This window comes from Balaenoptera musculus, chromosome 7 (genome assembly GCF_009873245.2).
Source record: "Balaenoptera musculus isolate JJ_BM4_2016_0621 chromosome 7, mBalMus1.pri.v3, whole genome shotgun sequence".
NCBI lineage: Eukaryota > Metazoa > Chordata > Mammalia > Artiodactyla > Balaenopteridae > Balaenoptera > Balaenoptera musculus.
The window spans coordinates 19,369,056-19,390,018 of NC_045791.1; the positions used below are offsets into that span (position 1 = coordinate 19,369,056).

Sequence of the window (20,963 nt, forward strand, 5' to 3'; positions counted from 1 at the left end):
ACTGTTAATATCATTCATGTACCTTCTTCAGGAAGCTACAGGAAAATTTACCTTCCTAAAATGAGTGCATTAATCAAGAGAGAGGAAGCCGTGTACCCAGTACACAGGGGTCCAACACAGAAGGTAGCCAAGGGCATTTCCAGGATAATGATGAGGAACTCCCAAAGAGACAGCTGGTCAGGAGGTCCAAAGACCAAGTAACACACAGTGAAACAGGAGGGCAGAGCATTCCAGGAGCAAGGTCTTAAAAAACAAAAGAAACCAATGGATTACCTGGTGTGCAGTTGCTGTATTGAGGTGCGTTTCACGGGTCCATCAGACAGGATGGGGATGAATTAGTGACAGATATACAGAAAGTAAGCAAATGGTGAAATGAGGCGAGTATTAAAGCTGGGATAAATAGAATGTCTCAAAAGAAAAGCAATGTAATCATAGCATACTCTGGGGCTCAGCTGTGAATGATATTTTACCTAGTCATAATAAGGGAGACATTGAATATTAATTTTTTTAAAGCACAAAGATTTCGAAGGTTGCCTGTGTGTGTAGAGAGTAATATAAAATTGTTAAACCCTAATAGATAATGCCTAAATTGAGCAATCAAGCAATGTAGTTATAAACATGTTATTTAGAAATGTGGAATTACATTCTAGAAGAAACGGTCTTGAAACAGTATTTGTACTTCTTATTTCTTACTTTTTATTTTTGCTCACCTGTCTTTTCTGAATTTTTCTTAATCGACATATGTTGATTGTCTAAAATTTAAGATTGCATTTAAACAAAAATATTCTTAAAAAGGGAACAAACACCAGCCTGGTAAACCCAGCTGACTTCCTCAGACAAGATCGTAACACCGATGGAGCAGATCCCATCACAGAATACTGACCTAACCCAGTTTGTTCTTGTTTGAATGTGCTACTTTTATTACATCTTCAAGACTTTCTGTGGTTTGGCCAGGAGAAGATATTTCCATGATGTCCAATTCAATCTCTCCATCCATCCTTCCTCCAGTTTGTACCTGCACCAGCTGCCCTCCCTTTTCTCTAAATTCACCTCCACCACAAGACTAAATGTTTCTCCTTTTTTTCCCTCATAACTAAAGTGGGGCTCAAATGGGCGGTGTGAGCTCTGAACACACATGACATGGTGCTTAAGCACGTTGGCTTCAGAGACAGGGGGTCCAGCTTTGAACCTAGCCTCTGTAACCCATTAGCTATGTGACCTGGGCATGCACTTAACCTTCTGAGGCTCACTTTCCTCATTTCTAAAACAAGCATGCTAATATTACCTGTATCAGTGAATATATGTGCCTTGCGGTAATAGGCATTCAATAAATGGTGATTGCCATTGTTATTAATTCAATATACATTTTTAAATAGTTATGTGCCAGATCTGGAGCGAGGTGTGCAGAGGTGTGATGGTTTTTGCCTTTGTCATCTGGTGAAGACCAGCACATAAAAAGACAGTGACAATTCAGCATGATGAGTGTTATGTTGCAGACAAGGTCAGGATCCTATGGGAGTCCAAAGGCCTGGCGACTCCCCCAGTCTTGGGGACATTCAGGAAGACTTCCCAGAGGAGGGGGTTTCTAAGGGGAGAGCTGAAGGATGGCTTAATGTTCAGGCAGAAAAAAACAACATGTGCCAGTATTCACATATTTGTTCTGGGAACGGAAGGCGTTTGGTGATGCTGATGTTTAGCATCTGCTGAGGAAGAGTGGCAAGAGAGGAGGCCGAAGAGAGGCTGCGGACAACTAGGAGTGAGATTTCTGGATTTCAAGGAACAAGACCCTGGGTCTACATCACAGTCCAGACCTGATGTTAACACTTTTATACACAGCCTATCGAAACTCGGCTTCAACATCATGTTAAATGAAATCAGCCAGACAGAAAAGGACAAATGTTGTATGATTTCACTTATATGAGGGACCTAGAATAGTCAAATTCATAGAGACACAAAGTAGAACAGTGGCTACCAGGGGTACGGGGGGAAAGTAGAAAGGAGAGTTAAAGTTGAATGGGTACAGATCTTCAGTTTTGCAAGATGAAAAAGTTCTGGGGATGCATAGTGGCAATGGTTGTGCAACAGTGTAAATGTATTTAATTCCACTAAACCGTTACACTTAAAAATGGTTAAAATAGTAAATTTAATGTGATGTACATTTTACCACAATAAATTTAAAATTAAAAATTTTTTTAAAAAATCCACTGCTTCGTTTAAATTTCATTTGAGCTCTACCCTTGCATCCAAATCCTATAATAATAGTTCTATTTTTTCCCCTTTTTTTGGTGAGATGTTTCACATTTCCTCCGCTGTGCGATATCTCTTGTTGCAATAAGCCAATAAATGCAAAATTTTGGACTACAGGTTTGTTCCTGGTGGTTTAGGCCAATTGGTTTAGGACAGTGGTAAGCAGATATCAATGAAAGCAACGTCCTAAGGGGAAACGCTGGCATCAGTGTGCTATCTGGTAAATAAGTCTTGGGCTAGATAAAACAGGTAACTCAAATCTTGGAGGAAAGCATCCTCAGTGTAGGCCCCCCAAACTCCCATAGATAAAGATAAACCAAATATGAGTTCCCTGTAAAGATTTTCAAATACTGAAGGAAAAGATCAGTAAAGAAATATTTATGGACCAAAGAATAAAGGAATAACTGTGTAATTAAATGAACTCACCTTCAGATTTTCTCGGCTGCCCCTTCAGAAAGTGAGGAACATCTTCTCTGGCTACGGACTTGGAGATGTTCGGTTTTAAGCAAGGTCTTGGTAACAAAAAGCCCAAGTTCACATTGCAGAGCTCCTGGTAATGTTCCTCTTTCTTCAGGAGTAAAGGCTGCCTGGTCACCATCTTTGTCCTGGAGCCTACCATCTCAATTTCATTTGGAAGTGAAACAGAATGTGCTGGTACCCATTCCTGATGCACTGAGGTTATCTGACTAAAAGGGGGAGGAAACAGTTTGATTTAAAACTCATTCCCCATGTCTTCTGGGTCTCCAGTTCTCAGCGCAGCCTGACATCACTAGAAAGTTTGGAGGACTACTTCCAAATGGTGCTGCTGTGTGGAATGGCTGTATTCCTGAAAGCACAAGACCTCCCTGCCCTCTGAGTTGCTCCCCACCTCACCTGCCCTCTGCCCCTCACACTTTAGTTTTCCCATTCCCTGTTTCCTCAAGCAGAGAAATCAGAGGGGCAAAGGGGAGACATAGGGGGTGCATCCTTGTACTTCTCCAAAGGTGTTGACCAAAGGCCTTTGACCATTCTCCAAAGGCCCAGTGCTTCTCAAACTATCTTTGGAGAAGAATCCATTTAAAATTTTCCATTGCATTGTGGGCTGAAACTTTTATCATATGTAATCAAAGTGAATGACTATATGAAACGAACACATGAAAAATGAAACGAAAATCAAAAACATGGAAATAAATTATAAGACACTGATGAAAGAAATTAAAGATGATACAAACAGACGGAGAGATATACCATGTTCTTGGATTGGAAGAATCAACATTGTGAAAATGACTCTACTACCCAAAGCAATCTACAGATTCATTGCAATCCCTATCAAACGACCACTGGCATTTTTCACAGAACTAGAACAAACAATTTCACAATTTGTATGGAAACACAAAAGACCCCGTAGCCAAAGCAATCTTGAGAAAGAAAAACGGAGCTGGAGGAATCAGGCTCCCTGACTTCAGACTATACTATAAAGCTACAGTAATCAAGACAGTATGGTACTGGCACAAAAACAGAAATATAGATCAATGGAACAGGATAGAAAGCCCAGAGATAAAACCATGCACCTGTGGTCACCTTATCTTTGATAAAGGAGGCAAGAATATACAATGGAGAAAAGACAGTCTCTTCAATAAGTGGTGCTGGGAAAACTGGACAGCTACATGTAAAAGAATGAAATTAGAACACTCCCTAACATCATACACAAAAATAAACTCAAAATGGGTTAAAGAGCTAAATGTAAGGCCAGACACTATCAAACTCTGAGAGGAAAACATAGGCAGAACACTCTATGACATAAATCACAGCAAGATCCTTTTTGACCCACCTCCTAGAGAAATGGTAATAAAAACAAAAATAAACAAATGGGACCTAATGAAACTTAAAAGCTTTTGCACAGCAAAGGAAACCATAAACAAGACGAAAAGACAATCCTCAGAATGGGAGAAAATATTTGCAAATGAAGCAACTGACAAAGGATTAATCTCCAAAATTTACAAGCAGCTCATGCAGCTCAATATCAAAAAAACAAACAACCTGATCCAAAAATGGGCAGAAGACCTAAATAGACATTTCTCCAAAGAAGATATACAGATTGCCAACAAACACATGAAAGAATGCGCAACATCATTAATCATTAGAGAAAGGCAAATCAAAACTACAATGAGTTATCATCTCACACCAGTCAGAATGGCCATCAACAAAAAAATCTACAAACAATAAATGCTGGAGAAGGTGTGGAGAAAAGGGCACCCTCTTGCACTGTTGGTGGGAATGTAAATTGATACAGCCACTATGGAGAACAGTATGGAGGTCCCTTAAAAAACTAAAAATAGAACTACCATATGACCTGGCAATCCCACTACTGGGCATATACCCTGAGAAAACCATAATTCAAAAAGAGTCATGTACCAAAATGTTCATTGCAGCTCTATTTACAATAGCCAGGACATGGAAGCAACCTAAGTGTCCATCAACAGATGAATGGATAAAGAAGATGTGGCACATATATACAATGGAATATTACTCAGCCATAAAAAGAAAAGGAATTGAGTTATTTGTAATGAGGTGGATGGACCTAGAGTCCGTCATACAGAGTGAAGTAAGTCAGAAAGAGAAAAACAAATACCATATGCTCACACATATAAAAAACAAAACAAAACAAAAACTGGTCGTGAAGAACCTAGGGGCAAGATGGGAATAAAGACACAGACCTACTAGAGAATGGACTTGAGGACATGGGGAGGGGGAAGGGTAAGCTGGGACAAAGTGAGAGAGTGGCATGGACATATATATACTACCAAATGTAAAATAGATAGCTAGTGGGAAGCAGCTGCATAGCACAGGAAGATGGGTGTCTTTCATACCAGTTTTATAGTCATCCTTGAGGGCAAACACCTAGCTGACAAGTTGGAGTAAGAAAAACATACAGCATATGTTCCTAATAACTAAACTGTCAGTGAAAAGGATGTTCTAGGAAACACTAGGTACAGTTAGTATTTTGCTGTGGAAATTAGAAAACTGGGCAGTGTATTCATGTGAACACATTCTTAAGAATGACTGTACTTTTACAATCATTGAGGACTAATAAACCCAGGTTACTTTTTTTTTTACCCAGAATGTTTTTAAGCAAATTTAATGTGTTCAAAATCTGTTAATTGGTTGGTTTCTTCTTTTTTTTTAAACCAAGGAACAAAGATACAATAAGCAAGTATGAGAAGTACCTGCCGTTTTAGACATTGTGGAAAGTTAATGGCTCCTAAATGGGAAAAAAAAATGTTTTGTCCTAAATGGTGGGGGGGGGGGGGAAAGATTATACAACATTCTGGCTCTGAAATCATCTTGGAATACATGGGTTCTCTTTTTGTCTTTTGAATACTGTGAGTAGTCATGGGAGCCTCTAAACATATCCAGTGGTCCAGGAAAGAGGATGTACTGTTACATGTAAAAATAAAACACTTACTCCCATCTGAGTGAATCTTTCCAGTAAGAAGATGTATTAATAAATTAACCCTGGGACTTCATTGGTGGTCCAGTGGTTAAGACTTGGTGGTCCAGTGGTTAAGACTTCACCTTCCAATGCAGGGGGTGCAAGTTCGATCCCTGGTCGAGAAGATAAGATCCCACATGCCTCGCAGCCAAAAACCCAAAAAATATAAAACAGAAGCAATATTGTAACAAATTCAATAAAGACTTAAAAAAAATGGTCCACATCGAAGAAATCTTTTAAATTAATTAATTAATTAACCCCACCAGAAAATGTTACAGTAGAGAGAAACTAAAAGGCAACATTTAAACACAACCAGAAACATAATTTCCTTGCAGAAGAGGTGCAAATGACATTCATAAAAGTTGGGAAATGATGTTTAATTTGTTAATGTAAGTGCTAAATCATTAAAATGAAAATTTAAAATTGGCCTAACCTAATTCATTCAATGAAGAAAAATTATTTTCTCCAGAAAAGTCTTACTTTTCTGTGTTTTCCACTTGTTCTGTTTAAATTGATGGGAATTGAGGTTCAAAACATTTTGATAACCTCTCCACGTTTTGATAGTTTCCTAAATCATGATTTTCAACAGAATTTTTTAAAACTATATTTTCCGGCCTTTTTTGCCACTAGAGTTCAGAAAGCTAACTTGAGACATGGATTCACATGGGTTACATGAAAAAAGATAAAGCACAGGCATCATTTGCTGATGTGGGTATCAACAGAGGAGGGAGATTCTGAGGTCAGTGTGGGAGTAGCTCCTCGTTGTGGCTGAAGCAGCATGATCTGGGGTCAGTAGCCAGTTCTGAGATGTAGCTACAAGAATTCTTTCTGACAATCCAACCTGGGATCTGTTCTTCTCCTTTGGTTTTTCAATGGTCTGTGAACTTTCTAGTATCTTTGAAAACTTCCTTCCTTTTACACTCAAGTAGAGTAGATTCTGTTATCTACACTTAAGAATTCTTATGATACACTATTAAAAATAAATTAAGCCCAGTAATTTCAGAAAATAGGTTCTTATTCACTCATGAAAAGGGTAATTTTACACGCTCAATTTCCAGTCTATGAGGTTTGCATCTGATATGTTCTGGGAAAATAGCTGATTGAGGAATGCAAGAAGATTTTTATACTAAGGAAAAAGATGAGGGATTTTGCAGGGGGATTTTATTTTACAAGTTACGATCTGTAAAAGCCCACAATAAAGCAAATGTACGCTGCAGGAATACTTAGTTGTTAAAAGACCAGGGGAGTTATGCAAACATTATATAAAGTTTATACATACTTTAGTCAATGATGTCCCTTTTTAAAAGAATAATACAATGAACAGATATAAACTAAATGATTAAATGTGCATATCTAGAGCTTCCCTGGTGGCACAGTGGTTAAGAATCTGCCTGCCAATGCAGGGGACATGGGTTCGAGCCCTGGTCCAGGAAGATCCTACATGCCGCGGAGCAACTAAGCCCGTGCGCCACAACTGTTGAAGCCCGTGTGCCTAGAGCCCCTGCTCCACAACAAGAGAAGCCACCGCAATGAGAAGCCCGCGCACCGCAACGAAGAGTAGCCCCCATTCGCCGCAACTAAGGAAAGCCTACACGCAGCAATGAAGACCCAACGCAGCCAAAAATAAATAAATAAACAAATAATTTAAAATGTTCATATCTACAACAGAATAGTCACATGGTATGTGCATAAAGTCTTCATAACATGTGCAAGCACTTTAACATTAACAAACTGGAATATGTTATTGGTAGAAACATGTAAATGGGATTTAAAGAGATTTATTGCTATTTAAGATGTATACAATGCACAATAATACCCCAAACGGTTTTATTTCAGGCTTTGTGACTTAAAAGAGTAACTAGTTCTAGTGAAGACCCTTATCAACTATGAGAAGAAAATTTAGAAACATAATTGCTTCTTTCAAATGTGTAACCCAAGTTATGAAAGCTTAAAACTGCAAGGGCTTAGCCAAGATGCTGCATAAGTGTTATGGTTCCTATATGAAAACCTAAACTCTTACAAATCGATTTTAAAAGAATTATAAGCACCTCAAATGGCAAGTCATCTCCAAATGGAGCAGAATAAACACATTATTTTAACCTCTTGGAAGATGATGGGGAACACAGTCAGGCTTCTGATAACTCAGCTTTGAAACCTTTGAAAGTCAAAGGCAGATCACATAGACTGTTTGGAAGGGGATCAGAACTTGTTTATTTTAATTAGGTCTTTCAGGGTTCATGGAGTTAATCATTTCAAATGTTATTAAATTATTCCCCGCCCTCTGCCAGGGGAGAGGAGATACCAAGTGAGTCTGAGAAAGACTGAAGCCTCCCCAGAAGAGGGCAGCGTCACATAAGGGGCCAAAGGAGACAGCAGCTAGGAGAGCACTGTGGCATTCAGGGTGGTTGACAGGGATGAGAAAAAAGACATCCAGAGAGCAGCTTCCCTGGAGTGTTAGAAATGCAAGTAGGAAAATTACCAGAGAGAGGTTGGAGCAGTTCAAATAAACATTTCATTTAAGAAGTTTGTAGGGGGACTTTCCTGGTGGCACAGTGGTTAAGAATCTGCCTGCCAATGCAGGGGACACGGGTTTGAGCCCTGGTCCAGGAAGATCCCACATGCCGCAGAGCAGCTAAGCTCGTGCCACAACTACTGAGCCTGCGCTCTAGAGCCCGCAAGCCACAACTACTGAGCCCACGTGCCACAACTACTGAATCCCGTGTGCCTAGAGCCTGTGCTCCACAATAAGAGAAGCCACCGCAGTGAGAAGCCTGCTCACTGCAACGAAGAGTAGTCCCCGCTCGCCACAACTAGAGAAAGCCTGCACGTAGCAATGAAGACTCAATGCAGCCAAAAATAAACAAATAAATTTATTAAAAAAAAAAGGAGTTTACAGGCGAATAGATGACAGACAAATGTGATCTCTGTGATGACTATTTTCTGCAGTGAGAATCTGCAAATACTTTGTGATCTGTTCAATGCAAGGGCACTTATGGGTAGGACAGGATGACATATTTGGAATGGGCATTGTTCTGGAAAATTCCAGACTTATGACCTCCGAGAATACAAGAGTGCAACTTGGGGCTTTAGTTCTTTGTTCAGGCCCCCATCTCCCCCTCAAGGCAGGAGCTCTGGGATGACAGATAGTGGAGAAATGCTTGGTCCTGGAAGAGAACAGATCGCTGGAGCTGATAGAAGATTCTGAGAGGAAAGAAAAGAGGGAAAAGATGTTATTAGACAGAAAAGATAGGAGGTGAGAACAGTAGGCTGAGCTGGAGTGGGGTAGAATGAAGAGGAGAGACAGAAAAGAGATGCCCATTTTGGCTGGGCAGATTGACAAGACTCACTGATTCAGGTATGGACCAAAGGATAGGATTATGAGTGATTTTTCTTTTCCTTTGTGCTTGTCTGTGATTTCAACGTTCCTGCACTGAGCACTACCAAAATTAGGGGGAAAATCCAAATAATCCATGTTATTTTTGTAACCATATCAAGGACAGAAGACAGATACCTTCTGTCCTGGGTTGCCAGTCTTGTCCATCACCACTTGGATCTCCTTTTTCACTAATCAATATGGAATGAGTGCAGACATCATCTTGGTCAAACTCCTGAAATATCATAAAATAGAAACTCAGTTGTTCAATGTAGTACTTGGTTGGCAGAGCGAATGTTGATTTTTTTTCTAGGCTAAAGTTTCACACTGTGGATTCCTTTTAAATCGGATAAAGTATTTAGGACTAAAAAAATGGGAAAGTATTCGCTTCCAGAGCACCACGCTCAGACAGACGCGGACGTGATTAACTGCATAATCAAAAATGAAGATCAAAGCTGAAATCACCGAGACACATAGAAATTCAATATTTTATACTTTATCATGTCCGTGTCCAGGCTGTTAAACGGCCACAAATTCCATCTGGGTGGGTAACTGGAAAGAATCCTTTGGCCACAGTCAGGGAACAACCCCAAAGGAACATGATCTTTTCCATAATGCCTCCCTGGGGCATCATTTGTAAATGGTGAGGGTAGAAATCCCTGCCCCATATGGAAGCTGCAGATATAACCTTAGACTGAAAGGAGGCAGCAAAGCTGATTAAAGTTTTCACTATGACAGCTTTTTGATCTAATCGTGGTATGCAACCTCTAAAGCTTTCCTTTTACCCTCTAGAAAATAATCATTATGCTGAAAAACATGGTTGAGGAACAGCTTGATTTATAAAAAGTACTCCTAACTCTCTGAAGAAGAAATGTTTTCTATTAGAATTCATTGTTGTTGATAGTTTCCTTCATTAGAAGTTGTTGCTGGTGATTTTGCCCTTTTTAATGTCTAGAACAGTGATAGATGCAAGTAGTAGTTAAAATATCCCGTCACAACCTGGATGTTACAACTGGCTCTCTGGCCTCTGTGACCTGGTTGAACCACGTATTTAAGGAGACTGTTGGATTAAAAGCCTTTGCCCTAAATGCACATGCCTGTTGGACAAGCAGGTAGCCTTTGTCACCAAACATCATCTGATATTTCATTCACTAATTCCCAAGAGAGCTTGGGAATCTTTTCTTTTTGCTTTGTTCATTTTAATTATCACAGAAAAAAATAAAAATAAAACCCTGCATTTATACTGCCATGAAAATATTTTAGGTGTTCAATTGTAATAACTTAGCAGTACATGATTTTTAAGATTTTTTTTTGATGTGGAGCATTTTAAAAGTCTTTATTGAATTTTTTTCTATTTTTTAATCTTTATTAGAGTATAATTGCTTTATAATGTGTTAATTTCTGCTGTACAGCAAAGTGAATAGGTTATATGTATACATATATCCCCATATCCCCTCCCTCTTGAGCCTCCCTCCCACCCTCCCTATCCCACCCCTCTCAACTGCTCAGTTCATTCATTAGCTGGTCCTTTAAGAAAAGGTGGAAGACACAGAGTGTGGGCACACCTACCTACAAAACCCATAATGATGACTAGCATTTACACATAAAGTGCCAGACACTGTTGCACCTTTCACATGTTAACTAATTTAATCCTCACAATAACTCTAGAGGTAGGAACTATTATTCTCTTTTGTATGTGAGGTCCAGAGAAGTTAAATAACTTACCCAAGGTCACATAGCTAGACTATGGTAGAGCCAGGATTCACACCCAGACTCTGAAGTCTGGTTACAGAGGTCTTAACCACTCTGCTTTCTTGTTACCATGAAAAACTTGAAACAGAGTCTCAACAAGAACCAGAAAGAAAGGAATCAATAACAGTGAGCAAAATTAAGCGAAAGAATACTCAAACGTAATTTATAGGTTTTGCAGAGGAAAAGATAAAATGAAAGATGTGTGATGCCTACAATCTCCTGACAAAAATTTCTTCCGTAGAATAAACTGAAAAACCATAAGTATCACAAACAAAAAGGATGTAGGGAATAATGTCTACTTTGAAGGTTATCATGGAAATGAAGACAAAAGCAGAAAGAGCTCAGAATTTTCTAATTTCTTTTAGAATACTAAATTTGAATGACTTTAAGGAGTGCTTGGGTGCTACAAGGAGGAAAATTAAAATAATGACACTCAGTTGTGAGTGAAGGAGAGAAAATGTTAGAATAGCACATCCCAAACATAAATGGAGTTCATAAACCATTGACAGTGATGCAGGAGGTGACAACAGACTAGGTAGAGGGCATAGCATTCTAATCTGTAAACAACAGAATGCCAACCACACAGAAAAGAGGCATAGAAATCATACGTAATTAAATTTAGAAAGACGATTCTCCTTAGATGAAAAAAAGATTGGGAGAGGGTATAAAGAGCCTCTCAGGAGCAATCCTACAAGCCAGGCAGCTGCTTATATTTGTAAACTGTAAAAACCTATTACAGACAACCCAAAAGAAAAGCAGGCTTTCATTCAAAGGAAAGAAGTGAAGAATGACCTTGGGTTTTGCAATTTAAGCACTAGAGAAAGCACTAAGAAGAAGAGGCAAATTCAATAGTGAGAGTCTATTTCTCCTTCAGAAATGAGTTCAAAGTTATTTCAACCATAAGAAGAAAAATATAGAGTGAAAGTTCAGAAAATGTTTTGCACGAAAAAATATACTAACATGAAGGGATTTTTAGTCTTTTTAAGAAAGAAAGTTCCTAGCTATAGCACACAAAAAAAATGAAAAGTAAATGAGTTTTTGTTTATCAATTTCTGATGCATGACACTCATTTTAAAGATTGGTCTCTAGGTGTTTTATTCCAATTACTATGTAATACTAGTAATCAAATACAATACAGGGCTTCCCTGGTGGTGCAGCGGTTGAGAGTCTGCCTGCCAATGCAGGGGACACAGGTTCGAGCCCTGGTCTGGGAAGATCCCACATGCCGCGGAGCAACTGGGCCCGTGAGCCACAACTGCTGAGCCTGTGCGTCTGGAGCCTGTGCTCCGCAACAAGAGAGGCCACGATAGTGAGAGGCCCGCGCACTGCGATGAAGAGTGGCCCCCACTTGCCGTAACTAGAGAAAGCCCTCGCACAGAAACGAAGACCCAACACAGCCAAAAATAAATAAATAAATAAAATTAATAAGTGTTGTAAGAAAGGTTTAATTTAAAAAAAAAAAAAAATACAACCTTCAATGTTGTGACAAAGCCTGCTACACAGCAAGGTTTCTAAGCCTCGCTGCTCTCGACATTTGGGGCTGGGTGATCCTTTGCTGTGGAAAGCCTGCCCTGCTCACTGTAGGATGGATGTTTACCAGCATCCCTGACCTCTACCCACTGGATGCCAGCGGCACTTCTGCCCCGCCTGTGAGACCAAAAATGTCTCTAAGCCTTGCTAACTGCCTCCTGAGGGGTGAAATCACCCCCTTTGACGACCACTGTACCAAAGCAACTTTGGTGAGAAGCAGGCAACCCTCTTTAGAAAAGTTACAAACGCACAACGGTAAAATATTCAAACAGTATTAAAAGTAAATGTTTCCATTCTACCTCATCCCATCCCATGCCCCAGGAGTCGGGATTTAACCATTTCTGTATTTTAATTTTTAATTAGTTTTCATTTTTATCTAACTTATACATTTTTTAAAAGTCAAATAATGGTTAAAAAAAAAACACTTATAACAAAAAAGGTCATCAGTTGCCTTCCCCACTCTTTCCCCCAGAGGCAGCCAGTTCCAGCCTTTTAAGTGTTTCTTTTGGTATTTTCTTCCGTATCTCTGGATAATGTACTTATCCTGCTGTCACTAAAGTGATATATTACCAACTGTCTTCTTATTATTGCAGCTGACAATTTAATATTCTTTTTTTTTTTTTTTTTTTTAATGGCTGTGTTGGGTCTTCGTTTCTGTGCGAGGGCTTTCTCCAGTTGCAGCAAGTGGGGGCCACTCTTCATCGTGGTGTGTGGGCCTCTCACTATCGCGGCCTCTCTTGTTGCGGAGCACAGGCTCCAGACGCGCAGGCTCAGTACTTGTGGCTCACGGGCCCAGCTGCTCTGCGGCATGTGGGATCTTCCCAGACCAGGGCTCAAACCCGTGTCCCCTGCATTGGCAGGCGGACTCTTAACCACTGCGCCACCAGGGAAGCCCCAGACAATTTAATATTCTTATACTTTGCCTCTATCTTCCCAGTAAATTCACCCTCTTTTTCTTGTTAAATCAATAGGCAAAGTTCACATTATGATTATTTGAGTATTGTACTATACTGTATGTATTGCACTGTAGTAGTGCAATAGTAGTGTAGTATGTTTATACTTTCCTGAATAACTTTTTTCCTGCACAAAACCCAAAACCCCTATTTTTATTTCATTCACAATTTAATTTAATATTTAATTCCTTTTCTTATATTTTTTTAAATCTTAAATCTTCCAAACATCCTGTGGTCTTTCCACTTGGTTAAATATATCAGATAATATATCAGTTCCATCTTCTTCCTGGAAATCTCCATTATCCTGTTCTCCCTCACTCCTCCCATCCCCCAACGATCAGAGCTCTTTGTTCTCTAGAATTCATACGTGGCTGAAGCCCTGGGACTTGCTTTCTGCTTTATACCAAGGATACCCTCCTCTCTTGTGTTAGGTTCCAGATCCCCTGAATCATGGATCCAATTTTCCCCTCCATTTTTATCTTATTTCGTTAATTTAACAGAGCACATATTAGCTTCCTTAAAAGGTGTATGAAATGTAAAATGTTTGAGCATTTGTGTGTCTGAAAAATGTCTCTATTCAACTCTAATACTTGACTTATAGTTTGTCTGGATATAAAATCCTAGGTTGAAAACCGTATTTTTTCTCAGATATTTGAAGGCATACCCCTTCCCTTTAATTTACTTTTAAGTATAGCATACATTCAGAAAAATGCACATATCATAAATGTATAGACTAATGAATGTTTATAAACTGAACACACTCATGTAACCAGGACCCAGATCAAGTAAAAGACTTCTTAGACGTAAAAATCAAGACCAATACAGGAAAAAGCGGGTACACTGGTTTTCATCAAAATTAAAAACTTCTGTTTGATAAAAGAATTGTCAAAAAGGTGAAAAAAACCCCAAGTTTTTCTTATTGGAGCAGAAAATATCTGTGAGTCACACATCATTCAGAATATATAAAGAATTCTCTAAACCCAACAATAAGAAAACAAACAATTCAATCAGAAAATGGACAAAATATTTGAACAATTTATGCTGATGGCAAATAAATTTTTAAAAAATGTTCAACATTGGTCATTAGGGAAATGCAAATTAAAACCACAATGAGATACCACCATATACTTATTTTGGTTTAAATTTTTAAAAATGGTTAAAATAGAAAATACTGATAGTACCAAATGCTGGCAAGGGTGTAGAGAAACTGGACGTCTCATTTATTGCTGGTGGGAATATAAAATGGTAGAGCCACTCTGGAAAATTGTTTGGCAGTTTTTTAAAAAACTAAACATACATTTACCAAATGACCCACTAATTGGACTCCTGGGCATGTATCCTAGATAAATGAAAACATAAGTCATGCAAAAATTTATACATGAATGTTCATAGTAGCTTTATTTGTGATAGCCCCAAACTGGAAACAACCCAAATGTCTTTCAACAAGTGAATGGCTAAATAAACTGTGAAACAAAATATAATTGTAATAGAATACTACTTAGCAATAGAAAGAAACTATTGGTACACACAACAGCTTGGATCTATGTCAAGAGCATTATGCTGAGTAGAAAAAGCAATCTTGAAAGTTCACATGTATGATAATTTCATTTATATGACATTCATGAAATTACAAAATTATAGAGTTGGAGAACAGATCAGTGGTTGCCAGGAGTTAGCAGGGAGGATGTGGCAGTAAAGAGAGGAGTAAGAGGGCGTTCCTTTGTGGAGACAGGCCAGTTTTGTATCTTGATCATGATAATACAGGGGATAAAATGTCATAGAACTGTATGCACAGACACACACAAATAGAAGAAGAAAAAGGAATGCATTCAAAGATTAGTGAAATCCAAGTAAGGTCTGTAGTCTAGTTCCTTGTATTGTATCAATATCAGTTTCCTAGTTTGTTTTTTTTTTTTATAGGGACAGGAGATGGATCAGCAGGGGTGAGAGGAGGGTGTTTTTAAATTTATTTATTTTTGGCTGTGTTGTGTCTTCGTTTCTGTGCGAGGACTTTCTCTAGTTGTGGCAAGCGGGGGCCACTCTTCATCGCGGTGCGTGGGCCTCTCACTGTCGCGGCCTCTCTTGTTGCAGAGCGCAGGCTCAGTAACTGTGGCTCACGGGCCCAGTTGCTCCGCAGCATGTGGGATCTTCCCGGACCAGGGCTCAAACCCGTGTCCCCGGCATTGACAGGCAGATTCTTAACCACTAGCGCCACCAGGGAAGCCCCCAGTTTCCTAGTTTTGACAGTCAGCTATAGTTATGATAATTCCAATCGGTGGTAGTTTGTGAAGGTTATACAGCACCTCTCTGTACTATTTTTACAAGTTCTTGTGAATCTATACTTATTTCAAACTAATTTTTTACTCAAATTTTTGTTTTTTGTTTTCTTGTTATTTTGGGATGATTTCTGGAAGGAGAAAGGGACTGAAAGATCTTACTCCACCATCTCCAAAACTCTTTGTATTGTTTACACATATTATAGTCCATACCACATTACCTTTTAGAAATAAACAATTTTGTGGTCATATTCTTTATTACCAATAAAATGTAGGGTAGGAATTTCTCTTTTTTTGGTGGGGATCAAACCCAGGACCCCACAGTGAAAGCACCGAATCCTAACTACTGGACGGCCAGGGAATTCCCACAGAGTAGTAATATTTTAAACTGTTTGGGCTATGTTAATTTTTATAAAAATCCAAAAGGTACACATGAGTATACAGTGCAAAGTTCTTCTCCAATTCTGTTCCTTTAGGCAACCACTTTACCAGTTTACTGTACATCTTGAGAATCATTCCATAATTTTCAATGGGCACAATGTTTGCTACCACTATTGTTACTATACTTTGTGGAGTCATTCATCACGGGCTGCTGGGGTTGATGACCAGGGCCAAGAGGAGGTACCTCATTTGTCATAACCTGTGATGGATTTGACATGATCAGAATAATGATTTTCTCCTTTTCCACATTAACACACATAAAGACAAGCTACATTTTACTATTTAGTATGGATTCAACTGCAATAATATTCTGTGGTATTCCATACACACACACACACACACACACACACACACACACACGCACAATGCATGAGACTCAGAGTTGACTAGCTCATTACTACCTTGAGATTAAACTCATGAAAGACTGTCATTAATTGTACTTTAAGTTTCTTTATAATCACATTTAAATATATAATTGTAATATATGATTGTTATAAATATTCAAGCAACACAAAAGAAGTAGATGTAAATACAGTAAGTGTAGATGGAGTAGCTTATCCATTTTTCTGTTACTTTTGTTTTTTTGTTTTTTTGTTTTTCACACACACACACTGTATTTTATTTTCACAAGAGATAAATAGACTGACACCAAGCATTGTACATGGATGACCACAACAAAAGCAACAATGATTGCAATTACCAAACATGAAACACACTCATACTATGTCATAATATTGACATTCAGTCCAGTAATCCTCCACTGTAACAGCTCCTTTACTTTGCAGTGAAAATTGATTTGTATATTCTTTGCCTCTGAGTCCTTGTGGGATTTTTTTTTTTTAATTCAAACAGAAAGTCACAAAAATTATAATCATCCTCATCAGTTCACTCAGTACCATGTAATTAATTTTTTTTTTCATCTTGATCTTTCGTTAGCACTTTTATGAGTTCATCAGTTTTCCATTAGAGTTCTGAAAATGCTTATTCATTCAGTTCAGCAGTACAGTTACCAGAAACCTGTACTTGTCAGAGTCTTTTCTATGCATTCCTTGAAGATGAATCCCTTTTATAGGAACATATTTGCAAAAGCATCAGAGTATACCCAGAACTGTCTGTAAATGACAAAAGACTTAAAAATGACCACAGTTAAAGATTTGATGAAAGTTCATAATAGTGCAATTGACAAGGAAATTTAGTTATTTCTGAGATATACATTTTAAAGTAATAACTAGAATTATGACTTATAACATTATACCAGAACATATAAGATTTTTAGAAATTTCATGTAATGTCTGAAACATTTATATTAACATATTTCCATACAAATAACCCAATGAAAGTTTAGTATTAGTTGTTTTGTTTGTTTGTTTTTTTATACTGCAGGTTCTTATTAGTCATCAGTTTTATACACATCAGTGTATACATGTCAATCCCAATCGCCCAATTCAGCACACCACCATCCCCACCCCACCGCGGTTTTCCCCCCTTGGTGTCCATATGTCTGTTCTCTATGTCTGTGTCTCAACTTCTGCCCCGCAAACCGGCTCATCTGTACCATTTTTCTAGGTTCCACATACATGCATCAATATACGATGTTACTTTGTTTTTTTAAAGAGAGTTTCTTACCTCCCTGCTGTTGATGCTTTGCAAGATTATATTTTGGTTTTTAGTAACTGTCATCATATCAGTTGGAGAAGAGTTTGTATCATGACAAATGTCAAGCAATGATTCAGAATGTCTTTCTGCCAAAAGAAATATAATAATGTGTTTTGATGAGATGCATCTCCAGCAGTTTCACAGCGAGATCTAGCTCTAGGTTCTAAAATCAGTTCCATTTTGTCTAAGATTTTCTTGAAATAGTAGACTGGGATCCTGATGAAGCTTCGGGCCATAGTTTTCGCAACAAGAGTCCACAGAATGAATGGGGTTTTGTCTGTTTATTTTTAAAAAGGGGCCAAAGTTGCTAAGGGAAACCCTTTATTAACAATAGGCTGGAAAATACATTTGCTCTATAGTTGCCAAAGACAAAAGCGTTCAGCTGCTTCGAGCACACCTCCTGTCCAGCACTTGAAGCCACATTAAACTGATAGAGTTCTAAACACCAAACAGTGAATTTCCACTTAGTTCCTGGGGGACATTGCTCTCCTATTCTTCCCTCTCCTGCCAGCCTGACTTCTTCAAATAAGCACAGGCTCGTCCATGAAAACTTCCTCTTGCAATCGTTCTTCCATTTATCCTAATAACTGAAACAAATTTGAACAAGGGATCTACACTCATATCCTCCATTTCTTCACCATATCCTCTTTCTGTACTCTTTGCAACCTGTCTTCTGCCTCTATCCTGCCATTGAAACTCTCACTTCCTTATCACATCTGCTTTGTAACCTCTTTTCCAATTTGACATTGTTTCCCACTCCTTCTTTCTTGTAACTCTCTCCCAATTCTCCTCCCTTCCTCATTCCCCTGAGTCTCTATGCACACAGCACTCTCTAACTGTGGGCGCACCTCCTCTGTGCAGCCCCTGAAATTTTCTCACCATCATCAATACTTTAGTGATCTTACCTACTCTCAGGTCCTCACAATCTCCTAGTAGAGAACTCCCAAAAGAACATATCGACCCATCCTTTCCCACAAGCCCTGTCCTACAGAAAATTGCTACGTTGAACGTCCTAAGTTTCCATCAAATGTAGTGTTTTAAAACTCATTACCTTCAACATCCTCACCAAACCAAAGTGTCCTCCTATTTTGTTGATTGTATTTCTATCTCCCCACTTCCTAGGGCTGAAACTTTGGAATCATGTTTAACTCAACTCCCTCAACCCTCATCTCTGTGTCTCCTCTATCAATGTTACAGCACTAAATTCTGTGAATTCTTTCACAATCTCTTAGACTCACCATACCCAGCACTTCTCAGGCCCACTACACACCATGCCCAAAGACTCTTTTCCTGGTTCTTATAACCACACACGGGTACTTCTGTAGTTTCTTAAGAGAGCTTCCCTGGTATGAGTCTCTTCCTTCAAATTCATCCAACACAATGACAGGTTAATTTTCCTAAAACATGGCTTTCATCATTACCTGGCTTAAAATTCTTTAGTGACTCTATTTTATTGGGGAAAAAAAATATGTCCTTCAGGCTGACATTTAATGAGTCCTCAATGGACCCAGTTTCTTTCTTTCTTTTTTTAAAAATAAATTTATTTATTTTATTTATTTTTGGCTGCGTTGGGTCTTCGTTGCTGCGTGTGGGCTTTCTCTAGTTGCAGCGAGCGGGGGATACTCTTTGTTGTGGCCCACAGACTTCTCATTGCAGTGGCTTCTCTTGTCGCGGAACACAGGCTCTAGGCACGCGGGCTTCAGTAGTTGTGGCTCACGGGCTCTAGAGCACAGGCTCAGTAGTTGTGGCTCATGGGCTTAGTTGCTCTGTGACATGTGGGCTCTTCCTGGACCAGGGCTATGAACCCGTGTCCCCTGCATTGGCAGGCGGATTCTTAACCACTGCACCACCAGGGAAGTCCCTGGACCCAGTTTCTTTATGTGTCTAATCTTCTGTATTCCTTTTCCCTGACATGAACTGTTGTTTCCAGTGTCCCATTTGCTCCTGGGATAAGCCATGCTCGCTTACAGCATGATGCCTCTGCTCCACAAAATCAAATCTCATCATTTTTTAAGGACCAGATTGAGTCTCACCTCTTCCATGAAACCTTTCTGGGGATAACCTTGTCCCCTGCCAAGAAGCTTCCCAAAAAAGCCAATCAAACAATAAAGTCAAGCAGCTTTCACAGTCACATGTGGCTCAGTGGCACTTTTTCTATTACACTTTTCTCTGTGGCTGGTTTTTTTGTCCTGCTCAGACTCTTTCTCCCTGCCTATATCACCTTCTCTCTTTTTCTCTTCCTTCCTATCTTATCCAGCATTTGAGAACCACTGTAAGTCCTTCTTCCCCTTTCAAGTTTACAACAAGCTCTTTCTCCTCTGACTTACATGATGTGTCCCTGACTGTACTGAACACTTTCAAAAGTTTGGACCATGTCTTAGACTTCTTTGCCTGCCTCAGAGTATCTAGTTTTGGGTCTTGTACAAAGTCCCTGCTCAATAAATAGTTGTTCACTTGATTTCTTTTAAAAAAAATTTATGGAAGTATCATTGATTTACAATGTTGTGTTAATTTCTTTTTTTTTTTTTTTTTTTTTTTTTAAAACACAGTAAAGCAGGAATGCCTTTTTTATTTGTTTATTTATTTTATTTATGGCTGTGTTGGGTCTTCGTTTCTCTGCGAGGGCTTTCTCTAGTTGTGGCAAGTGGGGGCCACTCTTCATCGCGGTGCGCGGACCTCTCACTATCGCGGCCTCTCTTTTTGCGGAGCACAGGCTCCAGATGCGCAAGCTCAGCAATTGTGGCTCACGGGCCCAGTTGCTCCGCGGCATGTGGGATCTTCCCAGACCAGGACTCGAACCCGTGTCCCCTGCATTGGCAGGCGGATTCTCAACCACTGCGCCACCAGGGAAGCCCCAATGTTGTGTTAATTTCTACTGTACAGCAACGTGATTCATTTATACATATATACACATTTAGTTTGATTTCTTTAAACAGATCCATCAATTCCATGTAGAAAAAGAAAGATTTCTAATAGGGCTTTTATAGTTAGAGAATTTTGAAAGTGGAATAGAAATATTTACCTGGTTTGGGCATAGAATTCATTAGAATGTCCAATAACTGCTGTTTCCTGAAACTTTCTATTTGTGACACATAATGTATTGCTGATTTTCCACTAAAATCACAGAGTTTAGGATCTCTAGAAGAATAGAATCAACATCAAAGATTATTTAGTTCAATCTATTGAAAAAGAAAACCATCGACATCAAATAAATAGAAGTAATTTTATATAGTTTGGGGATAACAATAATGACTTCAAAATGT

At 39.0% G+C, this 20,963-nt stretch overlaps 1 protein-coding gene across 1 annotated transcript in view; it reads right to left on the minus strand.

Moving 5' to 3' along the window:
• The window catches only part of MAP3K19 (mitogen-activated protein kinase kinase kinase 19), a 36,900-nt gene extending 16,156 nt beyond the window's left edge, over nucleotides 1-20,744 (minus strand). Inside the window, 3 exon segments of the mRNA XM_036858773.1 lie at nucleotides 9,231-9,327; nucleotides 17,671-17,786; nucleotides 20,723-20,744. Coding sequence (XP_036714668.1) covers nucleotides 9,231-9,327; nucleotides 17,671-17,786; nucleotides 20,723-20,744 — 235 coding nt within the window.
• Nucleotides 20,745-20,963: the final 219 nt, after the last annotated feature.